The sequence below is a fragment of the Nyctereutes procyonoides genome, unplaced genomic scaffold, assembly GCF_905146905.1.
Source record: "Nyctereutes procyonoides isolate TBG_1078 unplaced genomic scaffold, NYPRO_anot_genome, whole genome shotgun sequence".
NCBI classification, from domain to species: Eukaryota; Metazoa; Chordata; class Mammalia; order Carnivora; family Canidae; genus Nyctereutes; species Nyctereutes procyonoides.
Window position 1 is genome coordinate 26,793,963 of NW_026575120.1, and position 21,126 is coordinate 26,815,088.

General features: G+C 58.8%; 2 protein-coding genes across 9 annotated transcripts in view; one reads left to right on the forward strand and one right to left on the reverse strand.

Moving 5' to 3' along the window:
- LOC129515722 (SCO-spondin-like) overlaps nucleotides 1-12,398 on the reverse strand; it is a 56,687-nt gene extending 44,289 nt beyond the window's left edge. Inside the window, exons 1-17 of the mRNA XM_055334760.1 lie at nucleotides 12,318-12,398; nucleotides 9,436-9,704; nucleotides 6,532-6,690; nucleotides 6,061-6,143; nucleotides 5,769-5,948; nucleotides 5,274-5,518; nucleotides 5,085-5,184; nucleotides 3,956-4,114; nucleotides 3,788-3,867; nucleotides 3,218-3,355; nucleotides 2,818-2,989; nucleotides 2,375-2,615; nucleotides 1,927-2,071; nucleotides 947-1,061; nucleotides 682-857; nucleotides 375-602; nucleotides 3-168 (exon numbers count right to left, since the gene is read on the reverse strand). Coding sequence (XP_055190735.1) covers nucleotides 3-168; nucleotides 375-602; nucleotides 682-857; nucleotides 947-1,061; nucleotides 1,927-2,071; nucleotides 2,375-2,615; nucleotides 2,818-2,989; nucleotides 3,218-3,355; nucleotides 3,788-3,867; nucleotides 3,956-4,114; nucleotides 5,085-5,184; nucleotides 5,274-5,518; nucleotides 5,769-5,948; nucleotides 6,061-6,143; nucleotides 6,532-6,690; nucleotides 9,436-9,704; nucleotides 12,318-12,398 — 2,737 coding nt within the window. The remainder of the gene's footprint in view (nucleotides 1-2; nucleotides 169-374; nucleotides 603-681; nucleotides 858-946; nucleotides 1,062-1,926; nucleotides 2,072-2,374; nucleotides 2,616-2,817; nucleotides 2,990-3,217; nucleotides 3,356-3,787; nucleotides 3,868-3,955; nucleotides 4,115-5,084; nucleotides 5,185-5,273; nucleotides 5,519-5,768; nucleotides 5,949-6,060; nucleotides 6,144-6,531; nucleotides 6,691-9,435; nucleotides 9,705-12,317) is intronic.
- Nucleotides 10,148-20,436, forward strand: ZNF467 (zinc finger protein 467). Of its 8 annotated transcripts, none has more exons than XM_055335431.1 (6): nucleotides 10,148-10,458; nucleotides 12,111-12,221; nucleotides 12,533-12,608; nucleotides 13,104-13,217; nucleotides 14,014-14,127; nucleotides 16,540-20,436. In XM_055335431.1, the coding sequence occupies exons 3-6, from the start codon at nucleotides 12,575-12,577 to the stop codon at nucleotides 18,012-18,014; spliced, it is 1,737 nt and encodes a 578-aa protein (XP_055191406.1). In that variant the 5' UTR covers nucleotides 10,148-10,458; nucleotides 12,111-12,221; nucleotides 12,533-12,574; the 3' UTR covers nucleotides 18,015-20,436. The 8 variants fall into 8 exon arrangements, with proteins under 8 accessions (XP_055191406.1, XP_055191405.1, XP_055191408.1 ...); XM_055335432.1 differs by lacking the exon at nucleotides 10,148-10,458 and adding an exon at nucleotides 10,887-10,907; XM_055335430.1 differs by lacking the exon at nucleotides 12,111-12,221 and having other exon boundaries at nucleotides 10,148-10,545.
- Nucleotides 20,437-21,126: the final 690 nt, after the last annotated feature.

Consider the following 21,126-nt stretch of genomic DNA (forward strand, 5'->3'; position numbering starts at 1 on the left):
ACGGCAGAGTGTCTGGGTCCTCCAGAGAGATGGGGCACCCTCTTGGGCACAGCGACGAGCAAAGGCAGCGAGCACAGGGCACAGGCAGTCCTTGCCGGGAGCACAGCCACACACGGCTGCCAAGCAGCGCAGGTGGAACGGCTCCCTGTCTACCAGCCCTTGGCATTCCTTAGGGGGGAGAAGAGGGAAAAAAAAATTGGGTTGGCTCCTCCTCCACAGATTCGCCTGTGCCCTCCAGTCCCGCTACCACTTCCCTGTGCTTGGTAGCCCTGCCACGGCAGGGAGCAGGGCCCTTCCAATAGCCCAGGATGAAGGCAGAGCACTTTTGGACCCCATTTTACAGGTGCAGGCAGGAGTACCCCCCATCTGGCTACCTGGAAGGCTGGGCCATGCAGGACGGCACAAGCTGTCTCGGCGAAAATGCGGTGCTGACTGTGGGTGCTGCAGGGGGAGAGTGGGGCACTGTCTTCTGAGAGGCACCTTCCCTCTCCTGCCACCTGGAACTTGATAGCAAAGGCTGCAATGCTGGTCTCCACATCGCCAGCAGGTGTCAGGAAGTCGTCCTGCTGGTTCCATGTGAAGGTGCCACACAGACCCTGCACCTAGGGGCGGGGGCATGGAACTGTCAAATCCAGGCCCACTAGAGCCTTGCCCAGACACTCGCCTGCCCCCCCAGCACACCTGATGGGCATGGCGGGGGTCCAGAGTGATGTATGTTGCAGAGTCAGACACTCCCCAGAGGACCTGGGCCCCAGGCCAGCGCAGCAGTAGGAAGGTGGAGGAGGCTCGGGAGACACGGAGGCCCTTAGGCCCACTCCATGGCACGCCTACATCCTGCCCATCGATGAGCACAGCCCCTGGAATAGGGCACCTGTGAGGGGCTGCCCCTGCAGGGTGGGCTGACGAGACCTGGGGGGGGGGTGATCACACTGCAGGAGAGGGCTACCTGAGTCTCTGAGCTGGATGTGGGTGTCCCCCAGAGAGACAGAGACGGCATGGAGGCAGCTCCCACTGTCACAGGCCCTGTGCTCCAGCACAATCAGCAGCTGCCCCTTCAGGTCCTGGAGCAGAGGGTAAGAAATGTGGTAGGGAGGGGGTGGGGAAGACCTCAAGGACAGGATCTGTTCTGCACCTTCTCCTGTTCTGCAGGGCACCTACAGGACACACCTGGAGGCAGCTCCCACTCAATGCAGGCATGACCACCTTCTTGCCCCCCAGACTCTCTGTGAGGTATAGGGCTTAACTCTGGCAAGCGCAGGCACTTTTGAGTATCTCTATGTGTGTGCGTGTAAGTATGTAGAAGTGTGTGTGCGTGCATATGTGTGTGCACACAGGCATGTGTGTGTGCAAGTATGTGGAGGTGTGTGTGCACACTGGAGCAAGATGCCTCTCCTCTCTCGGTGGGTATGTACACTCATCTGTGTGTGTGTGTGTGTGTGTGTGTGTGTGTATGCACACGCTAAATCTATGTGCACTTGCATGAGCCTGCGGCAGATGTACACACCTGTTCCTGTCTGTGGACCTGAACTCGGTAAGTCACCTGACTTTACTGGGGGGAGGGCTGGGGAGGAAGGAGAACCCATATGTCTCCTGGGGTTGTTTTGCAGGAAACAGCTTGTGATAAGCCCAGCCTGTCCCATCTGTGAGAAGGGACTTCGAGGATGGGTTTTGCTTTGTGCCCCCGGGCTGCCTAGCGTGGCGATGACCCAGGACCCTTCATGGGAACCTAAGGCGAAGGGAAGGACCCCAAGGGGAGGCTTCAGGGGTCTGCGGCCAGCCACCTTCCCTCCAGAGGCCGTCCCTCTCAGCTTTTTCCGGAATAGCAACTGTGTACTTCTCATTGGTTTATTTAGAGGTTTCCCGACAGTCACCTCTCCCCTCTAGCACCCCAGGAGGGCTCCTCCCGGAGTTAATCCCCCGACCCACCTGCACCAGGACGGAGCTGCAGCCCGGGCTGCCGCGGAAGGAGAAGCTCCGCCCATCAAAGGTGAGGTAATGCCCGTCCCCGCCCACCGCGCACTCGGCGGGGCACCGCGCCTGCGCGCAGAGCCAGCGGCCGTCCTGGCACACGCTGTGGGCACAGGGGGTGGGGGGCGCGCCCCGATCCAGCTCTGATCGTGCCCCCCAACCCCGAGGCCCTTCCTCCCCCAGCCACCTCGCTAACCCTGCTAGGTCTGGGGGTCAGCCGGTGGAGGCCACTGGCTAGGTCTTTGGGCAGGGCCATCGACTACGCGTGTGCCACGAGAGGTCACAGGCCCCTGTGAGAGGCCCCCGGAAGGGGAGGCAGGTTGCGGAGAGAGTATAAGGGGGCACTCCGAGGGGCCCACGCGGCCTCCAACCCCAGCCAAAGGGCCGGCGAGGCCCGCGAACTCACCACAGGTTGCACCGCTGGCGCACGGTGTCCCCGGGGGCGTAGCGCCGGCGCCGGTGGTGGCAGGGGCAGCGGGCGGCAGGGACACAGAGGGCGCCGTCCCAGAAGAGGCCGGCCGGGCACTCGCAGCCGCTCACGCACGCTTCCCGGCAGGACCCCTCCCCTGCCTCAGCCACCGCGGAGCAGCTGGGCGGGCAGGCCGAGGTGCAGTCTGAGTACAGCTGGCCTCCAGGGCACAGACGCTCTGCGGGCCGGGAGAGGGCCGGGAGAGGGCTGTGAGGTCCCGGTGGGGTGGGGGTGGGGGGAAGGGCTCCTCCTTCCAGACCCCTTGGGAGGAGGCCCAGCGCTCCAGAAACCGGGGCCACAGGGCTGCTGTCAGTGGGTTCCCCGCGCCGCAGGGTGGGGAGGCTAGGGACTATGCAAAGAGGGGCAGGCACCGGCCCTACCACAGAAGCCTGGCTTCCTCCAGCCCACGTGGATATGCTGCTTGGCACACTCCTGGGCATAATTGGCCAGGGTGGCGCACACGGCTTCCCTCCGGCCCTCGCGCCCACTGCCTGCTGGGGCCCCAGAACAGTAGGCAAAGATGCAGGCCTGGTAGTACTCGGCAGGGGGAGCCTGCAGGGAAAGGACAGCCCCTCAGTCAACCAGCCTCGCCAGCACGCCCTCCTCTAGCTTTAATCACACCCGGACTTATAATCAAACAGAATGAGCACCAGAAGGGACCTCTGAGATCAGACGTACATACAAAGCAATGACAGGACCAGATTCCCTGTTTGGCACCTCACTAGCACCCATCCTTCCCACCTCTCTGGTGGTGGATACCACCTCCACCCCCACCCATACCTGCACATGGCATTCCCTGAATGGACTGTCCAGCAGTTGGTGGCACACATCCTGGGCTTCAGCCTCTGTGCTTGCCTTTGTGCCCCTCAGGGGGTCCTCACAGCCCTGGGCTGCCTCCACCGAATCCAGACACCCAGGCTGGAGACATTTAAGTCAGGTCAATGGGGGCTGAGGGACATTAACTGGGACACCAGAGCAGTGGCCACTACCCTCATGGCTGCTTCATGGCCACCAGCCCAGACATCCTGGAGTTTTGGGGAGCAACAAAGTTGTAACCTCTGGTAAGGGGTGAGGGAGCTGGGGTCACATCCACCCCCAGGCAGGAGTTTTGATAACTAGCTAGTTAACCAAAGCTGGTCAGTGACCAGGTTGTGGAGTGTGTCTCCTGGGTGGTCAGTTCACCACATAAATTCCATGGGACCCTGAGCCTGTCCCAAACCAAGGACCTGGGACAGAGCAGGCCCAGGCCCAGTGATGAAGACAGAACAGAGGTGTGGAGATGTCAGAGAAATGAGGAGGTGGGGAGGGACAGGGCAGGGAGCAGGGGCTCCCTGAGGGCTATGGTCTCACCTCTGAGTCAGGGAGCCTCCAGGAATTCCCAAAGGTGGCAGCTAACACAGCCAGTCTCCCTCCGGGCTCCAGGAAGTCATCTGGGGAAGGGTAAGGCAGGGGTGCCTTGTCTGGGCTCTCCAGTCTTTCCTTCCCTCCTGTACCAACCACCACATCATGCCCACTTACCCTCAGGCTGGCCATTGTAGACACCACAGAGACCTTGAGTTTGTCCCTGGAGCTCATAGTCCACAGAAATGGAGACCGAAGTCGACCCGTCCAGGCGCACAGTGACCCCCAGGCCCCCTGAGAGCACCAGCCAGTCCCCTTGCCACTGCAGGCTCAGCCCTGGGCAAGAGAAGGCAGGGTCACACTTCCCACTTCTCCCACCATCACACCAAGGCTTGGACTGCCCAGGGAAGGAGTGGCAATAGAATTCTGACAATGCTAGAGAGTTCTGCACTTCATATTCTCTAAAGGAGAAGCAACGGGCTTTCCATCAGAGCCCTCTCTGAGAAGTTTGTGGACACTACAGATGCCCTCTTGAACAAGAAACTACAAGTAATAGGTGAACCACAAAGCTCTTGTGAGCACACACGCACAACCCCACCCTGACCTCACTTCATGGACTGAAAACCAGGAAAAAAGTTCTGGTAGGAGAGGCTCCCGTCTAGTAGTACTAAGCCCTTCCTCACACCACTGGGAGGCAGGTGGGAAAAGAGTGTTGTCTTTAATTTTTAAAAGATTTTACTAAAAGATTTATTTATTTGAGAGAGAGCATGCAGGTGCATGAGCACAAGCAGGAGCAAGCAGGGGACAGGGGACGGAGCAGGGCAGGGCAGGGGAGGGGGAGAATCCCAAGCAGTCTCCACACTGAGCTTAGAGGGCTCATGGGGCTCCATCTCATGACCCCGAGATCATGACCTAAGGTGACATCAAGAGTCAGATGCTTACTCAACTGAGCCACCTGGGGGGCCCCTTAAAGATTTTAAGTAACCTCCACACCCAGGGTGGGACTCAAGCTCACAACCTTGAGATCAAGAATCCTATGCTTTACTGACTGAGCCCAGGCAGGCATCCTGACACCCAAAGAGGTGAAGTAGAGGGACTTGCCCCAAGCGGCCCTGGGAGAGTATGACAGGGGCGCCATGCAGGAGTCAGCTTGGCTTCCTCATTTCCAGATACCTCCCAGCAGCAGTAGGTATGGGGCAATAGGCTCCCACTCAACTGCCCCTTTTGCAGTTCCCTGCCCTGAGGGCTAGGCAGGCTGTCCCCAGGAACAGTGAAGCACTGGGAAGTCTCCCACTCCCTATAGTACCGTGGAGCAGCTGGGACTCCCCATCAGGTACCAGCTTCCCATTCACAGAGACATTTTTGCCTTGGATCAGCACCTCCTCTGGTCCCATCATTACTCGAGCCTTGGGGGAGACACAAAATGGAAGAGGTGTTCAGTGGCTCACCTTCTCCCATGTCCAGCTCCCTCCCTGTGTCTTTCCCCCTCCCTCACCAGCTGACAGTGCCCAGGTTGGGGGCAATGCCCCCTGGGCGTGAGGTGGACCGCCCAGGTGGAATCAGCAGCTCCCGCCAACAGGTAAGTGCAGCGGCCCAGGAAGCGGTAATGGTGCCCATCAAAGGTTCGGTAGTGGAAGCCTGACCAGGTGGCACAGGTGGCTGAGGGATGCTGGCGCTGGCTCCAGAACTGGGCCACAGCCCCCACCAGGGGCTGCAGGAGGGCTGGAGAGGGAGAGCTGCCTGGAGGAGAATCATCAACTATGAGCCTCTGCGTGTGAAGGCAGGAGGGTAGAGGATGAGGGCACGGGGCTTCTTCCAGAGCAGGAGGCAGGTGGAGAGTGTGTGTTCACTCTAGAGGCAGGAGGGATGGGAGGTGACTCTCCCAGAGGACAGGGGAAGGGGCATGGGCCCTGCAGGAAGGCCCAGAGCCCAAGAATTCTGTAGCAGTGCCTGCAGGGGGAGAAAGTGATGGCCAGGGCAGCAGACTCACCTGGGCCGTGTGGGCTAGAGCAGCTGAGGCAGGCCTGGGAGCGGCCATCCTGCCAGCTGTGTCCCCAAGGCCAAGCACAGCACTCTGCCAGGCTTCGTGCAGAAGCATTAGCTGAGCCTGCCTGCAGCTGGCACTGCCGTGTGGCAAAGCAGTGGCCCCCAGGGTTGGCCTCTGCAAGGGCTGTGGGGTGGAGGGAGAGAATGGGGCAACCCACAGAGTCAGCCTAGACCCAGCTTCCCTCCCCAGGCGGCCTCCACAAAACCCCAGATTTGGGTTAATAGCAGGTGCTTACCCAGAGTGCAGTGGGTGCCCCCCCAGCCTGGACAACAAACCCTCACTGTCCGGTTCCTTGCAGTGGGCCGGGTTTCTGGGGGCCTGGGTCCACCGAGCGGGCAGCAGGGAGAAGAAGTTAATATTCAGCCCAGCCCTGTCTCTGTCCCCGTCCCTGAGGATGGCCTGGGACATTCAATCTGGTCATCTATTCTCTGAGTGACTTTCTCATGTGATTGCCCTTCCAGGTCTCAATTTCCCTTTGTGCAAAGTGAGAGTGATGTTGACAAAGCAGACTGGAGACGTAGTACCTCTCCCTGTGCTGCCTATGCCCAATCCCACACTCCTGACTCTTCTTGAGCCCAGCCAGACATGTTTCCCAAATGCCTGCTTCTCCAGGGCACCCCGCCCCCCAATTCACCTTCCCCTCAGAGTATTGGCTCCATTGCTCTCTCCTTCTCAGCAGCCAACCCAGACTCCCACCCTCACTTACTTGTAGATGGGACAGAGGCCTGCACGTCCACCCCAGGACAGGTCCAGTTGCCAGCCCAGGCGCTGGTAATGATAGAGGCTGGTGCAGGGCACCAGGTCCTCCTGGCGGGGGGTCACTTCCTCCTCCACCAGGAAGGTTTCCATATGCTCACACCATCGCCTGCCCACAGATGGGAAATGACAGCTACTGTAGCCACCAGCCCCTCTATTGCCAAGAAGCCCTGTCCTGTGATCCCACTCCCAAAAGAGACCCTCCCAGGGAAAGTTTAGTGAAATGAACAGGAGGCTGGTTGGGAGCAAGAAGCCTAGGGGACAGCATCTGGCTGCCCCAGAGGGTCCTGTTCAAGAAGCAGAAGCAGAGGATCTTAGCTAGAGGTGCCCCAAGCTGGGCTGCTTACCCGTTAGCCAGTGCCCATGCCATCCTAAAGAGGAGGGCGGGGAGCAGCATGGTGCTCCCCCCAGGTCAGCTTTGGGGAACTGTGAGGCTTGGGCTTAGGGAAGGCAATGCTGTGGCAGGTGAGTGCTCTACAGCAGCCAGGTGGCAATGTGTCCAAGGCAGCCCAGAAAGCTAGAACAAGGCCCATGGGGCTGGGGAGGCTTTATCTCAGCCCCATGCCCTGGGGCACCAGCTGCTCAGAACCAGATTGGACCTGCCTGCACATTGCACAATCCCCTTGGAGGCCAACTCTCCCTGGAAACCATCACCTTCCTGCCCCTCTTGTGTGTGTATAGATGCATGTGTGTGTAAGCGCTCAGTGGGGGAGCGCATGTGCCCGGGGCTATAGCCAGACACTCTGAGCCTCGGATATTTTCCCCTCAGGCTGTACCACAAATTATTGTGGACTCTGGACAAGCCACTCTCTCTTTCTGAGCCTCAATTTCCTTGCTAGTAAAAAAATTTCAGGGGCTTCCCAGGGATGTTTGCTTGGGTGGGACTCAAGGGCTCCACGTTGAAATTGTGTGTGTGCAGGGGCACCTGGGTGACTCAGTTGGTTAAGCATCAGACTCTTGATTTAGGTCCCGGTCATGATCTCAGGGTTGTGGGATCAGGTCCTATGTCAGAGCTCTGCACTCAGCGGGGAATCTACCTGAAATTCTCTCTCTCCCTCTGCTCCACCACCCACCTCGCTCTTGACCATGTTCTCTCTCTCTTTCTCAAATAAATTCATCTTAAAAAAAAAGAAAAGAAATTGCGTGTGTACGCGTTTTTCTGAGGGTAGTTCCATAACTGTTATTAAATTCTCAAGAGGAACTGTGACCCCACAAAATGGTTAAGCTATTGTATAAATGACTTATATGGTCTTCTTTCTTTTATTATTATTTATTTATGATAGAGAGAGAGAGAGAGAGAGAGAGAGAGAGAGAGGCAGAGACATAGGCAGAGGGAGAAGCAGGCTCCATGCACCGGGAGTCCAATGTGGGATTCGATCCCGGGTCCCGGGTCTCCAGGATCGCACCCTGGGCCAAAGGCAGGTGCCAAACCGCTGCGCCACCCAGGGATCCCGACTGATATGGTCTTCTAGCCCTAAAATTCTGAGTATGATTCTCTCCCTGCTCCCTTTCCTGCCTCCTCCTGCCCCCTCTCCCACTAGGCACTTGGGAACCAGTGAGCAGAAGGAGCTGAGTTTCCAGGCTGGTTGGACTGTGTGGAGACAGGGGGGAGAATGTGTGCCCTCTCCTCTGTGGTCTGACTCCTTAGGGGGGTGATTATGTGCGGCTGGCTGGGTCCATCCCGGTCTCCTTTTGAGAGAGTCTTCTAGGGTTCAGAACCAGGAAGCCTGGGCAAGGAACACAGCAAGCCTCAGGGAGGATCAGCAAGGGTGGGAAGTGTGTGTGTTGGCGGGGGAGGTGCATAGGAGACAGAGGCCTGGAAGGCAGCCCCCCCACCCCCAGCGCTGGGGGGTGAGGCAGCCTCATGGGATAATCTAAGTATCCGGTTGGGGCACAGCTGGCCCAGGTGAATCCTGGTTACCTCTTGGTTACCAGCTTCCAGGACACCCAGGCTGGAATGTGGCCCAGGCCTCAGATTGCATAAATCTCCAGACCCCCATAGTTACCCCACCTAGGGTGAGAAGGCTGCTGGGAACCAGAGCCATGCCAGGGATTTCTCCTGGGCCTACCATTGGTCCTGTGGCCCAAAGAGGGTACAGAGAGTTCCCTTCGGGAGCTCTCAGGTAGAGTCCTCAGAAAAGGCCTGGGTTGAACCTTGGACATGTTGCTGTTCCCAGTCTCTCACTCATGTACCCTATACACTCTCTCCCTGTGCCTCGCATGCTCACACCCCCACTGCAGGTCTCCCAAGGGCAGACAGGTGTTCACAGGCTACCCTAGCACAAAGAGACACATTCTGCTCCCAGGGCGGTAAGCTGGCTGTGCACCAACTTGCTGAAGCAGCCTATCCAGGAGACTGCAGAGCCTTTCCCAGCTGATTCCGAGGTACCTGTGCCCTTCCAGGTAACACCTACTCCCATGCCTCTCCTAAACATCAGGGAATATTGATGGTACCCCTGCTGTACGCTGTGCTTCTTGGAAGACTCCCTCCCAGCTCTGGATTCCAACCACAGGTGATAAAGGCAACACTTGGATTGGGGAGAAACCCAAATCACAATCCCCCTTTCCCCTAAAGGGGGCAGGAGGGAGGAAGCTGGAAGCCAGGGGAGATTGGAGAGAAAGAAAAGGGAGAGGGGGCCTGAAATAACCAGCCCACATTTCAGCTGGACAAGGACAGGCTCCCTATAGGGAGCTTTCAGAAGGAGTCAAGTGCCAGGGTGGCAAGGCCGAAGAAAAACATCCTAACCCGGGGCGGGGACCCCAAGTCCCCCAGAAGCAGGATCTGAGGGCTAAGGGCATACCTCCTCACCTAACTGGTACAGGTTGCCAGGCCAGTGGGAGGACCAGCCCCTACCCCGCCCAGAGAACTCTCCCCTCCTCGCAGCCCCCTCCCCGGACCCCGCCCTCAGAGTCTCCGCCCAGCGGGTCTCCAGCTTCACCCCCTGGTGCCCCCTCTCCAGCCCCGCCTTCTCCTGGAAACCGGCTCAAAGCCCGCACCCCAATTTCTGCTTCAAAGGGCCCGTTCTCGGCTGCCCCAAGGGACCCCCGCTCCAGTCGCAGGGGTCGGATCCGGTCCTCCGGAATCGGGGTCGGCGGTCGTGGGTCGGAGTGGATCCGGGGGCACTCGGGGTGGAGAGCAGGGGCGGGGTCGGAGTTTCCCAGACCAGCCCCGCGGACCCACAGTCCGGAGACTCGATCCCGCCGCGACGCGCGGCACAGATTCGCTCCCGCGGGGCACTCGCAATTCAAAGGCTGCGCCGCCGACACACAGTGGCCCCCCTCCCCCGAGCACGCCCCCTCGTCTCCCCCTCCCCAACTCCGTACCGCACCCTCCCCTCGCGCTCCACCTTTCCCCTGGCTCCTCCCTCGGCGCCAGCCAGCACCCTCCCGCGCAGCCCGCGTGCCCTTCCTCCCTGCCTCCTCTCCCTCCTGCACCCCTCCCCCCACACTCCTCCCTTCCCTTCCCCCCTCTTCCCTCCCCCCCCCCCCCGGTCCTAGGCTCCCACTTTCCATCACCTACTCTGGGCCTCCGTCCCTCCACACCGTCACCTGCACGCCTCCCCCCGCCGTGCGCCCGCCCGCAACCCACTCCCGCACCCCCTGCCCCTACCTCCCCCACGGGGTACCCCGCAGCTCTCCTCCCGCTTCCGCGCTCCCCTCCCCCCCGCCGGGCGCCGCTTCCCCGCTCCCGCTCCCTCCGCGTCTTTTCCTCTCCCCTCCCCGCGAAGTTTCGGGGCTGTCAGTCTGTCAGTCTTTCGGGCAGTCGGCACCCGAGCTACAGGCAGCGGGCGCCATTGCGAGCAGAACCGGCCGGGGCAGGAGGCCGGGGCGCCTGGGTCCCGCCACAGCGGGGAGGGCCGACCCGCCAGCCCGCCAGGTACGGGCCGTGGAGGCGCCCAGCGGCTGGCGGCTCCGCCCGCTTCCCCTTCTACACCGACACTCAGTCACTGCCCGCTCCGCGCAGGTGACAGCCCCGGGGGTGGGGGCGCTGGGAGCGCCGGAGGGGCTGGGGGGGTGGAGAAAGGGCAGGGAAGGGGCTGGGGCCGGGGGAGGGAGGGGCAGGGGCTGGGGAGGGAGGGCCCGGCTTGGGGGTGGTCACGGTAGCGGAGGAGAGAGGGCAGACCCGGGATCCGGAGGGAGGGGCGGAGGCCGGAGGGGGGGAGGAGGCCCGGTGGGAGTCAAGGGGAGACGGTTGGGAGCCTCCCGAGGGGAGGGAGTGAGGAGTCTCCGGAAAGGGGAGGGGGAGTGTGGGAGGGGGCCGTGGGGGAAGGGGGACCCCGAGGGATCCGGCCGATTGGGAGGGGCGGGAGAGCAGGGCGCTGACAGGTGAGTCCGGGAGCCTGGGAAGGGCCGGGCCCGGAGTGAGGTCCGGGCGGAGAGGCTCCAGGGGACCCACGGAGGCGGGGAAGGGGGTGGGACGGGAGGGGTCTGGGCGGGAGGAAAACTTGGGGGGGTAGAAGTCAGTGGGGAGCAGAAACCGGGAAGGTAGCCTCTGAGAGAGGGGAGGGGAGCAGAGGTATGTTGGGAGGTAGGGGTGGAGAGGAGCCGGGTCCGCGAGAGGGTCCGGGGCGAGCCGCAGCCTCCGACTCCCAGGCTCGGGGGAGCCGGGGGACAAGGGAAGGAGCGCGGGGAGCGGACTGGAGGGGGGAGGGGAAGAGCGGTTCTAGGGACTGGGGACCGGGAGGGTAGGGAAGCGAGAGAGAGCCTGCTGGGGAGGCAAAGGGGGAAGGGAGCCGGGGGCCTCGGAGGGGAAGGCGAGCTGCAGGAGGGAGGAAGGGAGGGTGAGGGGAGGAGGGCTGGGGAGGGGGAAGAGGGAGGGAGCTGAGGTGAAGAGAGGAAAGGAGAAGGAAGGGAAACCAGAGTGGGGGAGGAGAGGGAGAGGGGAGGGGAGTGCGGGGTGAGGGAGAGGAGCGGGGAGGAGGAGGGCGGCGTTAGGGAGGAAGGAAAAGAGGAGGGGGAAAGGAAGGGAGAGGGCGTGCAGTCGGGGAGGAGGATGGAGCCGGGGGAGAACCGGGAGGGAAGGGAAGGCGGCCCGAGCTCCGGGAGGAGGAGGAAGGGAGCCCGGTCGCCGCCGACACTGCCAGGAGCTGAGGGTCAGGGGGGCGGTGGCTGGGGAGGGCCTACCGGAGGGGGCCGGGAGGGGCGGGCCGGCCGGGAGCAGGGGGAGGAGCCGGAGGGGCGGGGCAGGGGGCGGAGCTGGGGAGCCGGCCAGACTCGGTGGGGAGAGAGGGCGGAAGGCAGAGGGAGCCCGAGAAGGGAGGGGCAGAGGGAAAGCTGCCAGGGATGGGGGGGAGGGGAATCTGCGGGGGGAGGGGCAGGGAACCCGCTGAAGGAAAAGCTGGGGAGGGGTCCCGGGGGCGGGGTGTCCCTGCGGGGGGGAAGCCCTGAGGGGGAGCGGCGATGGTTTTGGGGAGAGGAAGCGAGAGCCATTTCCTGCCTTCAGTGAAGACCCTCCTCTGAGGGCCTCCCCGACCGGTTGCCCAATAGTGACACTCACCTCCGCCCCTTGGCTGGCTCCTATTTCACCAGCTCCAGCAAGTGACAGCTGGAGGGCCCAGGAGATGAAGTTCCCGGCTCCCCACCCCGATCTTCCATCTCCACCTCCTCCCCAGAGAGTCGATTGATTCCTCACGTCCCCAGGCAAGGGCACTGGGGGGTGGGGACCACTGGTGGGCTGGGCCTGGTGCAGAGACCCATCAGGTGAGGGTGGAGGTGCAGCTGATTTCTGGAGCTGACCAGAGCGTGCAGGAGGGGCTTCAAGACCTGGTCCTTGGCCTTTGAAGACCTCTTGGCTTTCTGAAGCCCATCTTCCCTCATTCCCCTTACCCGTATCTGGGGACCTCACCTTTGGAGCTCCTGGGGATAGCTGATGGGGAGAGGTTGGGCAGAGCCAGGGCCCAGGTGGCAGCTGTCCAGAGATGAATGCGAACAAGGATGTGTTTTCTCCTCAGGGTCTGTGGCCTGATCCCCAGGAGGAGCTACCCTGGGTTGCCATGAGAGAGACCTTTGAGGCCCTCAGCTCCCTGGGTGAGCCAGCAGCATTCAAGGAACGTGGGTGGGCGGGAGCCAGGATTCAGGGGCCCCCTGGGCCCCCTGCTTCCCTACTATTCAGACAGCAGGGTCATCCTCAGGGGACTGCCACCCTGAGACCCCAGAGACCCCTGGGAACCTGTAGGGCAGCATCAGCTCCACCAGGGTCTATTTCAGTGCCTGGCCTTGTGGAGGCTGTGCTGGACTGCATGTGCACATGCCTACTCACAGAGCACCCGAATATTTAAATCTGTTCTAACTCTTCCTTCACCTGCCCTTGACTCAATGCAGAGGGGCTGAGGTTGATACCTGGCCAGGCTGCAGGGGGGCCTGGCTATCCCCTGTCATGCTGGCTAGAGACCCTTCCTTCCTGAGCAAGTTGGAAAAAAAAACTTAGATTTTTTTTTGGGGGGGGAAGGGGAAGAGCCCTCCCTTTGATCACCTGTTCTGTACTAGATGCTTTACTTGGTCCCATCCTTCCATCTGTAACAGGATTCTCTGTCGGACAGCCGGAGATGGCCCCCCAAAGTGAGCCCGGGGAAGGGTCCCATAACCAGGAACAGATGTCCCCTTCCAGGGAAGACAGCATGCTGGGCACATGCTCTGGTAAGGAGGTGGGGACCATGAACAGTGGCTCAGGGTGGGATCTACCTTTCCTTCTTCATCAAGTATTTGTTGAGCACCCACTAAGTGCCAGTGTGCTATTCTCGATATTTGGAATACCTCAATGACCAAACAGACAAAGATCCTTGCCTTCCAGGAGCTTAATCTTAGAGAAGGCAGAAAGTCAGCAAACAACAAATGTGTAGGAAGGGGTTCTGTGCTATGGGGAGGGGCGGGGATAAAGCAGGGTGAGGGAGTCTGAGGTGGAGCTGGAGGGGAGGGAGTGTTACAGGATTAAATAATGTGAGAGTAGGCCCCCCTGGGGGGGGTAAGAAGGTAAGATTTGAGCAAGATTTGGAAGAGGCAGGAAGGTGGCTAAGTAGCTCCTGGAGAAGACACGTAAAGTAGGCCCGTGTCTGGCTTCTTGACATTCTGATCTTCTGCAATGATTTGCCTGGAACTTGGGTCCATCTGGTGGCTGGGAGGTCTGCATCCCTCCTCCTAAGGAGTCTCAGGGCAGGGACCTTTCCTTGCTTCCACTATCTCACACACCTATTCCAGAAGCTCCTCAGAGTTGTGGCTCTTGTAACCCACAGAGCCTTTGCCCCTGCCCTGCTGTAGGAGCCTGAGGCTGCCCTGGGGCAGCTGAGAATTCAGTCCCTGCATGTGTGATGTGGGACACAATCCTGACAGCAGGGCTGGGACTCGGGTTTCGAAAGTCCCTGCTTGATAGTACCAGTGGGGCCTCTGTGCATCTGTGATGTCTTTGGAGTCCTTGAGGTAGCCTGTTCTCTGCCAGGACACGAGGTCCCCAGACCAGAGGAAGGCGGCCACACTAAAGAAGCTGAAGCTCCCTGCAGAGGAGGCCAGGCATGCACACCACAGAAGGCTGAGCCCATGGGCTCCTGCCCAGGTAAGTCCTCCCGTGTCTCTAGCCCACCAGGGGCCCAGGCAGAGGGGATGGGGGCCTTGTAAACTCCTGACTGCTATCTGATGAGGCAGCCACTTTGGGTTCTTCCAACCTAAGATGAACCAGTCCTTGACACCTTTCTGTTATAGAGCTTCAGCACCCCTGGGGGGGGGGGAGTGGGGGACATTCCACATCTTAGATGACAGGACTCAGAGAGGCTGGTCACCCAGGGAAACTGACCCTCACCCCCACATCCTCTAGAAGTCTTAACTTCTTCTCCTACCCCCCACCCCTGCCAAGTATGTGCTTATTGATGACTTGAATCACCATTTCCAGGATGACCTACCTTTTCGTTGCCTCTCCACCAAACAAGCTCCCTTCCCCAAATCTCCACTGATCTCAATCTCAGTGGTACCCAGATGCTCCAAATATGTCACAGTGGACTCATCTCCCCCACACCCAGGGTGATCGAACAGTTGACTTTCTCTCTCCACAATGCTGCCGTCATTTCCTTTTACTACCACCAACCATATCACCTTCTGCCTGAGTGATGTCATTTATTCCAGGGGTTTATGGAGGGCCTGCTAGGTACAGACTGTGTTAGGTAAAAGGGAATGAGATTGCTCCTGGGCTGACACAGACCTGGTTTGAATCCTTGCTCCATGTTGACTAGCCAAGTGATCTTAGATAGGCTCCTTTACCTGCAGGAGCTGGTTTGTTCACCTGTAAGCAGGGAGAAGAACCACACCATGGTTGCTGTGAAGCTTTGTGACAGTGGATAGTGTGTCATCTGTGGCTGGCACTCAATAAATGGTGGCAATCCTCATTTTTATTAGACACATAAAGAAATGGAACACAAAATGTCTGCCTTTCAGGAACTAAAGTCTAGTTGAGATGGCATTAGTATGAACTAGGATAAAGAATTAAAAGAACAAATGACAATAAAGCCACATTGCAAGTAAGCGTAACTGTGTTAATAGTAAATGCTGTAGGTGTATAAGTGATCCTCAGGCATTAGATTTGTCAGATTTTGTTGATCTGTGCTGCATTTTGAGGGAGTTGTGACATCAGCCCTGATAGCAGGGTGGAGGTTGAGAAAACATTCTAGGCTGAGAAGAAACTTTAATACAGAGAAGTCAACATGTGGCTGGGGTTAGAGCAGACCAACTTGGCTGCAGGGGAGCTTTTATGCCTGAGGGTAGGAAGAAAGTTGGACTAGGTTGGGGTGAATCTCAGATGCAGCTCAAACTTAATTTATCCTGGAAATAACAGGGCGCTATTGATGGTTCTTGAGTAGAAGACTGGTGTAATGGAAACAAAAGCAGTAGGACAATAGGATAAATAGTTGTTTGGAACTGATGGACCAGTATAAAGAAACCAGGAGTAAATCTGTGACAGTCCGTGTGCACATGTCCAGTAGTGCTCAGGCTATTACAGACTTACAGAGCCAGACAGGAACTCAGATCTGGTTCAGTGATGCTTAAAGAAGAATGATTTAGGGAGCTTTATTTTTTTGGGGGGGGAGCTTTAAAGAAAGAGAACAGATTCGTGCATCCTGCTCCCACAGAAAGCCCCCCAGGAGATGATGATGCGGCACCATGGTTAGGAATCATGAACTAATACAACCCTTATGCCTAAGCAAACTAACTCAGAGTGGTAACCAAGGTCACACTACTAGCTGGTGGCAGAGGAGTACCCAGTGGATGTTCCCAGTCTGGGACCTGAGCTTTTTTTGGCTGGACCATCTCAGGGCCCAAGAAGGGCAAAGCTCCAGTGGGACCCACCTCAAGCCTGCTCCCGTGGAGGGCCCTCTCTGCTTCTCCAGAGGTTGGCACTGCTCACTGGTTCCCCAATTCCCAAAAACTCCATTCTCATCTTCCTAAACTGGGATTTCTCACCTGGCACCAGAGGCAAAATGAAGGGACTAAGGGGCAGGGAGAGCCTTTGAGGGGCAATTCCCTGGCCACTGGAAGGTTGTTAGAGCTGCTCAGCTGATGGGAGACTGTGGTTCTGGAAAGGGCTGGAAGATGGGGTGGGGGGGACAGCTGAGGTGAGCAGAGGAACCTAGAGTGAAGCCTGAGGACTGCAGGAGCATTGAGCATCGTTTATATTCAGGAGGCACAAAAGTACCCCCTTCTACAGAGGCAGGGAGGAACACCCCCTCAGCCCCAGGAAGCCAGGAGAAAGCCCCAGGAGGGACTGGGGGCTCTCCCCACCTTTCTTGGCTGCAGAGAACCACGGAGGGGGACTGAAAGGCGACCTGCAGGTTTGGTAATTCCCCGGAAACTTCCGGTAGAATGGAGAGAACAAAAGCCAGACCTCGGGGTTCCAGAAGCAGTGGTGGTAGTGTTGGCCAATAAACGTTGCCTTAATAAAAGTGGGGCTTGATCGGCTCCTCTCGTTTTCACTTCCCAGGAGATGAGTGGATGATTCGGAAGGTGAAGGTGGAGGAGGAGGATCAGGAGGCGGAAGAGGAAGTCGAATGGCCCCAGCATCTGTCGTTACTCCCTGGCCCCTTTCCCGCTCCGGACCTGGGGCCTCTGGCCGCCACATACAAGCTGGAGCCCGGGGTCCCAGGGGCCCTGGATGGGCTCGCGCTGGCCGGGTGGGCCCCGCCTTCGGAGAAGCCCTACGGCTGCGGGGAGTGCGAGCGGCGGTTCCGGGACCAGCTGACTCTGCGGCTGCACCAGAGGCTGCACCGCGGCGAGGGCCCCTGCGCCTGCCCGGACTGTGGCCGCAGCTTCGCGCAGCGCACGCACCTGCTGCTGCACCAGCGCAGCCACCTCGGCGAGCGGCCCTTCCCCTGCTCCGAGTGTGACAAGCGCTTCAGCAAGAAGGCTCACCTGACCCGCCACCTGCGGACGCACACCGGCGAAAGGCCCTACCCGTGCGCGGAGTGCGGCAAGCGCTTCAGCCAGAAGATACACCTGGGCTCGCACCAGAAGACGCACACGGGCGAGCGGCCCTTCCCCTGCACCGAGTGTGAGAAGCGCTTCCGCAAAAAGACTCACCTGATCCGCCACCAGCGCATCCACACCGGCGAGCGGCCCTACCAGTGCGCGCGGTGCTCGCGCAGCTTCACGCACAAGCAGCACTTGGTGCGGCACCAAAGGGTGCACGAGGCGGCCGGCCGCACCCCGGCCTCTCCCGACGCGCCCGCTTCGCCCGGTTCCCCCGCTCCGTCCCCCACCCGGTCCCCTCCCGGGCCCAAGCCTTTCTCTTGCGCCACCTGCGGCCTGAGCTTCGGCTGGAAGAAGAACCTCGCCACTCACCAGCGTCTGCACCGCGGCGACGGGCGCCCCTTCGGGTGCGACGAGTGCGCCCTGGGCACCGCCGGGGACCCAGCGCCCGGAGGCACACCGGCGACCCAGGGCGCTCCGGCCAGCGAGCGGCCCTGCTGCCCGGACTGCGGGCGCGGCCTCGCCCCCGGGCAACACCCGGCGCGGCACGGACGGGCGCACGCGGGCGAGCGGCCCTTCGCCTGCGCGCAGTGTGGCCGCCGCTTCGGCTCCAGGCCCAATCTGGTCGCCCACGCCAGGGCCCACAGCGGCGCCAGGCCTTTCGCCTGCGCGCAGTGCGGCCGCCGTTTCAGCCGCAAGTCACACCTTGGCCGCCACCAGGCGGTGCACACGGGCAGTCGGCCCCACGCCTGTGCCGTCTGCGCCCGCAGCTTCAGCTCCAAAACCAATCTGGTGCGCCACCAGGCCATCCACACGGGCTCCCGCCCCTTCTCCTGCCCGCAGTGCGGCAAGAGCTTCAGCCGCAAGACCCACCTGGTGCGGCACCAGCGCATCCACGGCGAAGCGGCCCAGCCGGCCTCCGACGCTGACCTCTCAGCCCCAGCCTGGCCCACTCCCACAGAGGTAGGGGCGCCCCCCCTTTTCTTCTGAACCCTCTCCTCCCCAGGACCCTTCCTCGGCTCACTGGTTGGAGAGATCCATGCCGCAGATCTTCTGGGCGGTGAGCACGATGGCCTGGGTGGCGATGGCTGTCCTTCCCTCCTTATGGTGCCGGAGAGAAGTCCGGAAAGGATAACCAGCTTTGACATTCTGTGACAAAGACAATGCTAAGAATGAACACTTGCTGGGAACAGTTCAGGCCCCAGTCCTGGAAAGAATCCCACCAAGAGACCCCATCAGAAAGCAGACATTTGTTTTTTGGAGCCCACACTGGCTACGGCCTGGCTGGGTCAGCAGCCTCTACAGGGGGAGTGAAAGAATGGTCATCTGTGTGAAGTGTTATTAAAATTAAAATCTGAAGTTCTGGGGCTATTAAATGAGCACAGGGTGGGAACCCATTGCCTCTTCTCAACCACTGCCCACCTCAGTCCTCCCAAGGACCATCCCTTCCTATCCGGGGTAAGCTAAATTTAGCCAGTTGCTGAAAATGGGCTCTACCAAATGAAAATATAATAGAGTTAATTGCTAAACCACTGTCCCGGCTCCTGCTTCTAGATCAGCCATTTGATGGAAGAAACATTAACATGCATTTCTCATTGGAAGTGTTGAGGCTAGAGCTGTAGGGAATGCAGAGGGGGCAGGGTGCCCTTTGGCCATTCCCACAAGACAGTGTGACACACCGTGGGCTCTGGATCTTTCCCAAGGGGATATTGGGACAGCAGCCCCACCCTGCTTGGCAGTGTGAGGAAGGACAAGAGCAGCAGATGAAGGTTGCTTTCCCAACACAATTTCCCCTAAGTTCTGTCTTTATGATGGATGCCTGATCCAGATGTCCCTGTAACTGCATGTGCCCAGCCAGGGCTGGCTGGCTGGTAGGCAGTGAAGAGCAGAGTAGGACAAAGGGGAACATGCTGGACTTGGAGAAGGCTTGGGCCTGACCCCTCCTGTGCCTCTTGTAGGACCTGGAGCAGAGCATTCATTTTCCTGGGACTCTGCTTTCTCATTACCATAGATTGTTGGTTGATGAGGGCTGAGGCAATTTCCAACTCTAGCATTACTATGACCAAAAACAACCTTAGCAAATATTTACTGGGTGCCTACTGCATGCCAAACACTATGCTAGGTAGTAAGCGAGACAGACAGACTTGCAAGAAATGTAAGAAATCCTAGGCTAGGGCAAGCTGAGAAGCCTTTGGTGAAGGCACCTAAAATCAAGGAAATGTCGAGAGAGGTTTGCAAGATGAGGACACCTCTAATGTGAGGCCTAAAGAATGAGCATGAGTGGCCAGATGAAGGGGGAGAGGATGTGCATGTAGAGGTCCAAAGTCTAGCACAGTTGGAGTGCCGAGTGAGCGTGGAATGAGAGGGCTGCCCAAGTAGCCCGGGAATGAGGACGAGGACAGGTAGACCTGGAAAGCCTTCAGCACAGATGAGGGAGTTCAGATTTTACCCAGGGCAACAGGAAGCCATGCAAGGGTTTGGGCAGAGCAGGAATAGGATGACGTTGACATGGATGCATTTTAGAAAGATGACTGGCTGCCTTTAAAGAGGGGCTGGCGGGAGACCTGCAGGTGTGCAGTCCAGGTGACAGGTGGTGGAGACTGTGGACCACAGCTGTGCCAGAGGAGATGGAGAGAAGTAGAAGACCGAAGAGACACTCACCAGGTACAGGATGGAGAGGGAGATGGAGGGTGGCGAGGTTGGCCTGATTTCTGCTTGACAGTGGCATTCCCCTGAGATGGGCAACACAGGAGGAGGAGCAGTTCTGCCCCCTGGGGAGCAGTCTTAGATCTGCTGAGAGGATGGAACCAGTGCGTGCCTAGTAGGAAGCAGGCCCTGTGGGTGCAAGCTCCGAAGGGGGCCTAGGCTGGAGAGAGGTCTGAGGCCCGTTGGCATGTTTCTCAAGCTGTGGGGCAGTGGATGATCCACAAGAAGTGAGTGTGGAGCCAGCAAAGAGGGGGCCTTGGACAGAGCCGTCGGGATACTCATGTTCAGGGGATGGTGTGCAGAGAAGCCTGGAAAGACTGGGAGCGTGCGGTGCCAGAGAGTGAAAAGGGAAACCCTGAGATGCACAGCAGGGCTGAGCAAAGGCAGTGTTTCCAGAGAGAGGAAGAAGTCAGCAGCTGAAGGCCGTCAAGAGGTCACGTAATAAGAACTTCCAAATCCTCTGGATTTTGCAGCAAGGAGATCGATGGTGGCCTTGGTGAGAGCTGCTCCTGGGGCAGTGGGGACAGAATTCAGGTTGCAGTGGTGAATCACAAATGCACAGTTCCACAGAAGGTAGAAGAAAATGAGACCAAGGTGCCAGTGAGGTACAAGGTGCTACTGAGGTAGGTTAGTTAGGAGGCCTCTCTGACTGTAAAGTGAAGGAAGGCACACACGTGCATGGGAATGCAGTTAATTTACCTTTTGTGACCAAGAATGAGTAGGTGATTCCAGGTGAGACTGTGACGTGTGGCCATAAAATAGGGGCTATTGAGTTTGGCCCTGGCAGCGTTTTAAATACTTGGAAATTTCACTTGAAACTCTGGACTTCCAGCTTCTCTTGTGAAAAGTTGGAAGATTTGGCCACTTGTGGCTGGAGCTGAGTGGAAGTGGCCTCTTCAGACACAGGGAGAGGTGCAGTGTGTTGGGCCCTCGGCTCGCCCGTTGGCTTTCCTCTCTGGGGTTGCCTCCCAGGCCTCTCAGGCACTGACTTTGTGATTCCTGCTAAAAAAAAGTCATCTCACAGACTTTCCAAATCAAACACATGAAAGCAACATTTATGTTGGTTATACCAATGTTGATATTTCTCTAAACATTCTGGAATTAAAAAAAAAAACATTCTGGAATTCTTGTGTAAAAAGAACTTTTAGGGGCGCCTGGGTGGCTCAGTTGGTTAAAGTATCTGACTCTTGATTTCGGCTCAGGTCATGATCTGAGGGTCCTGAGATGGGGGCCCCCCATTGGGGTCCATGCTGGGCGAGGAGACTGCTTAAGATTCTTTTGCTCCCAAGGTGCCTGGGTAGCTCAGTCGGTTGAGCATCTGACTCTTGGTTTTGGCTCAGGTCATGATCTCAGGGTCCTGAGATCCTCCTCTGCACTCAGTGGGGAGTCTGCTTGG

Bases quoted from the DNA above. Each gene is read 5' to 3' on its own strand.
- ZNF467 (XM_055335430.1), top strand. From the start codon at position 12,575: ATGAGAGAGACCTTTGAGGCCCTCAGCTCCCTGG. The intron at 13,218-14,013 runs GTAAGGAGGTGG...GTTCTCTGCCAG, and splicing joins CATGCTGGGCACATGCTCTG to GACACGAGGTCCCCAGACCA. The intron at 14,128-16,539 runs GTAAGTCCTCCC...TTCACTTCCCAG, and splicing joins GCCCATGGGCTCCTGCCCAG to GAGATGAGTGGATGATTCGG.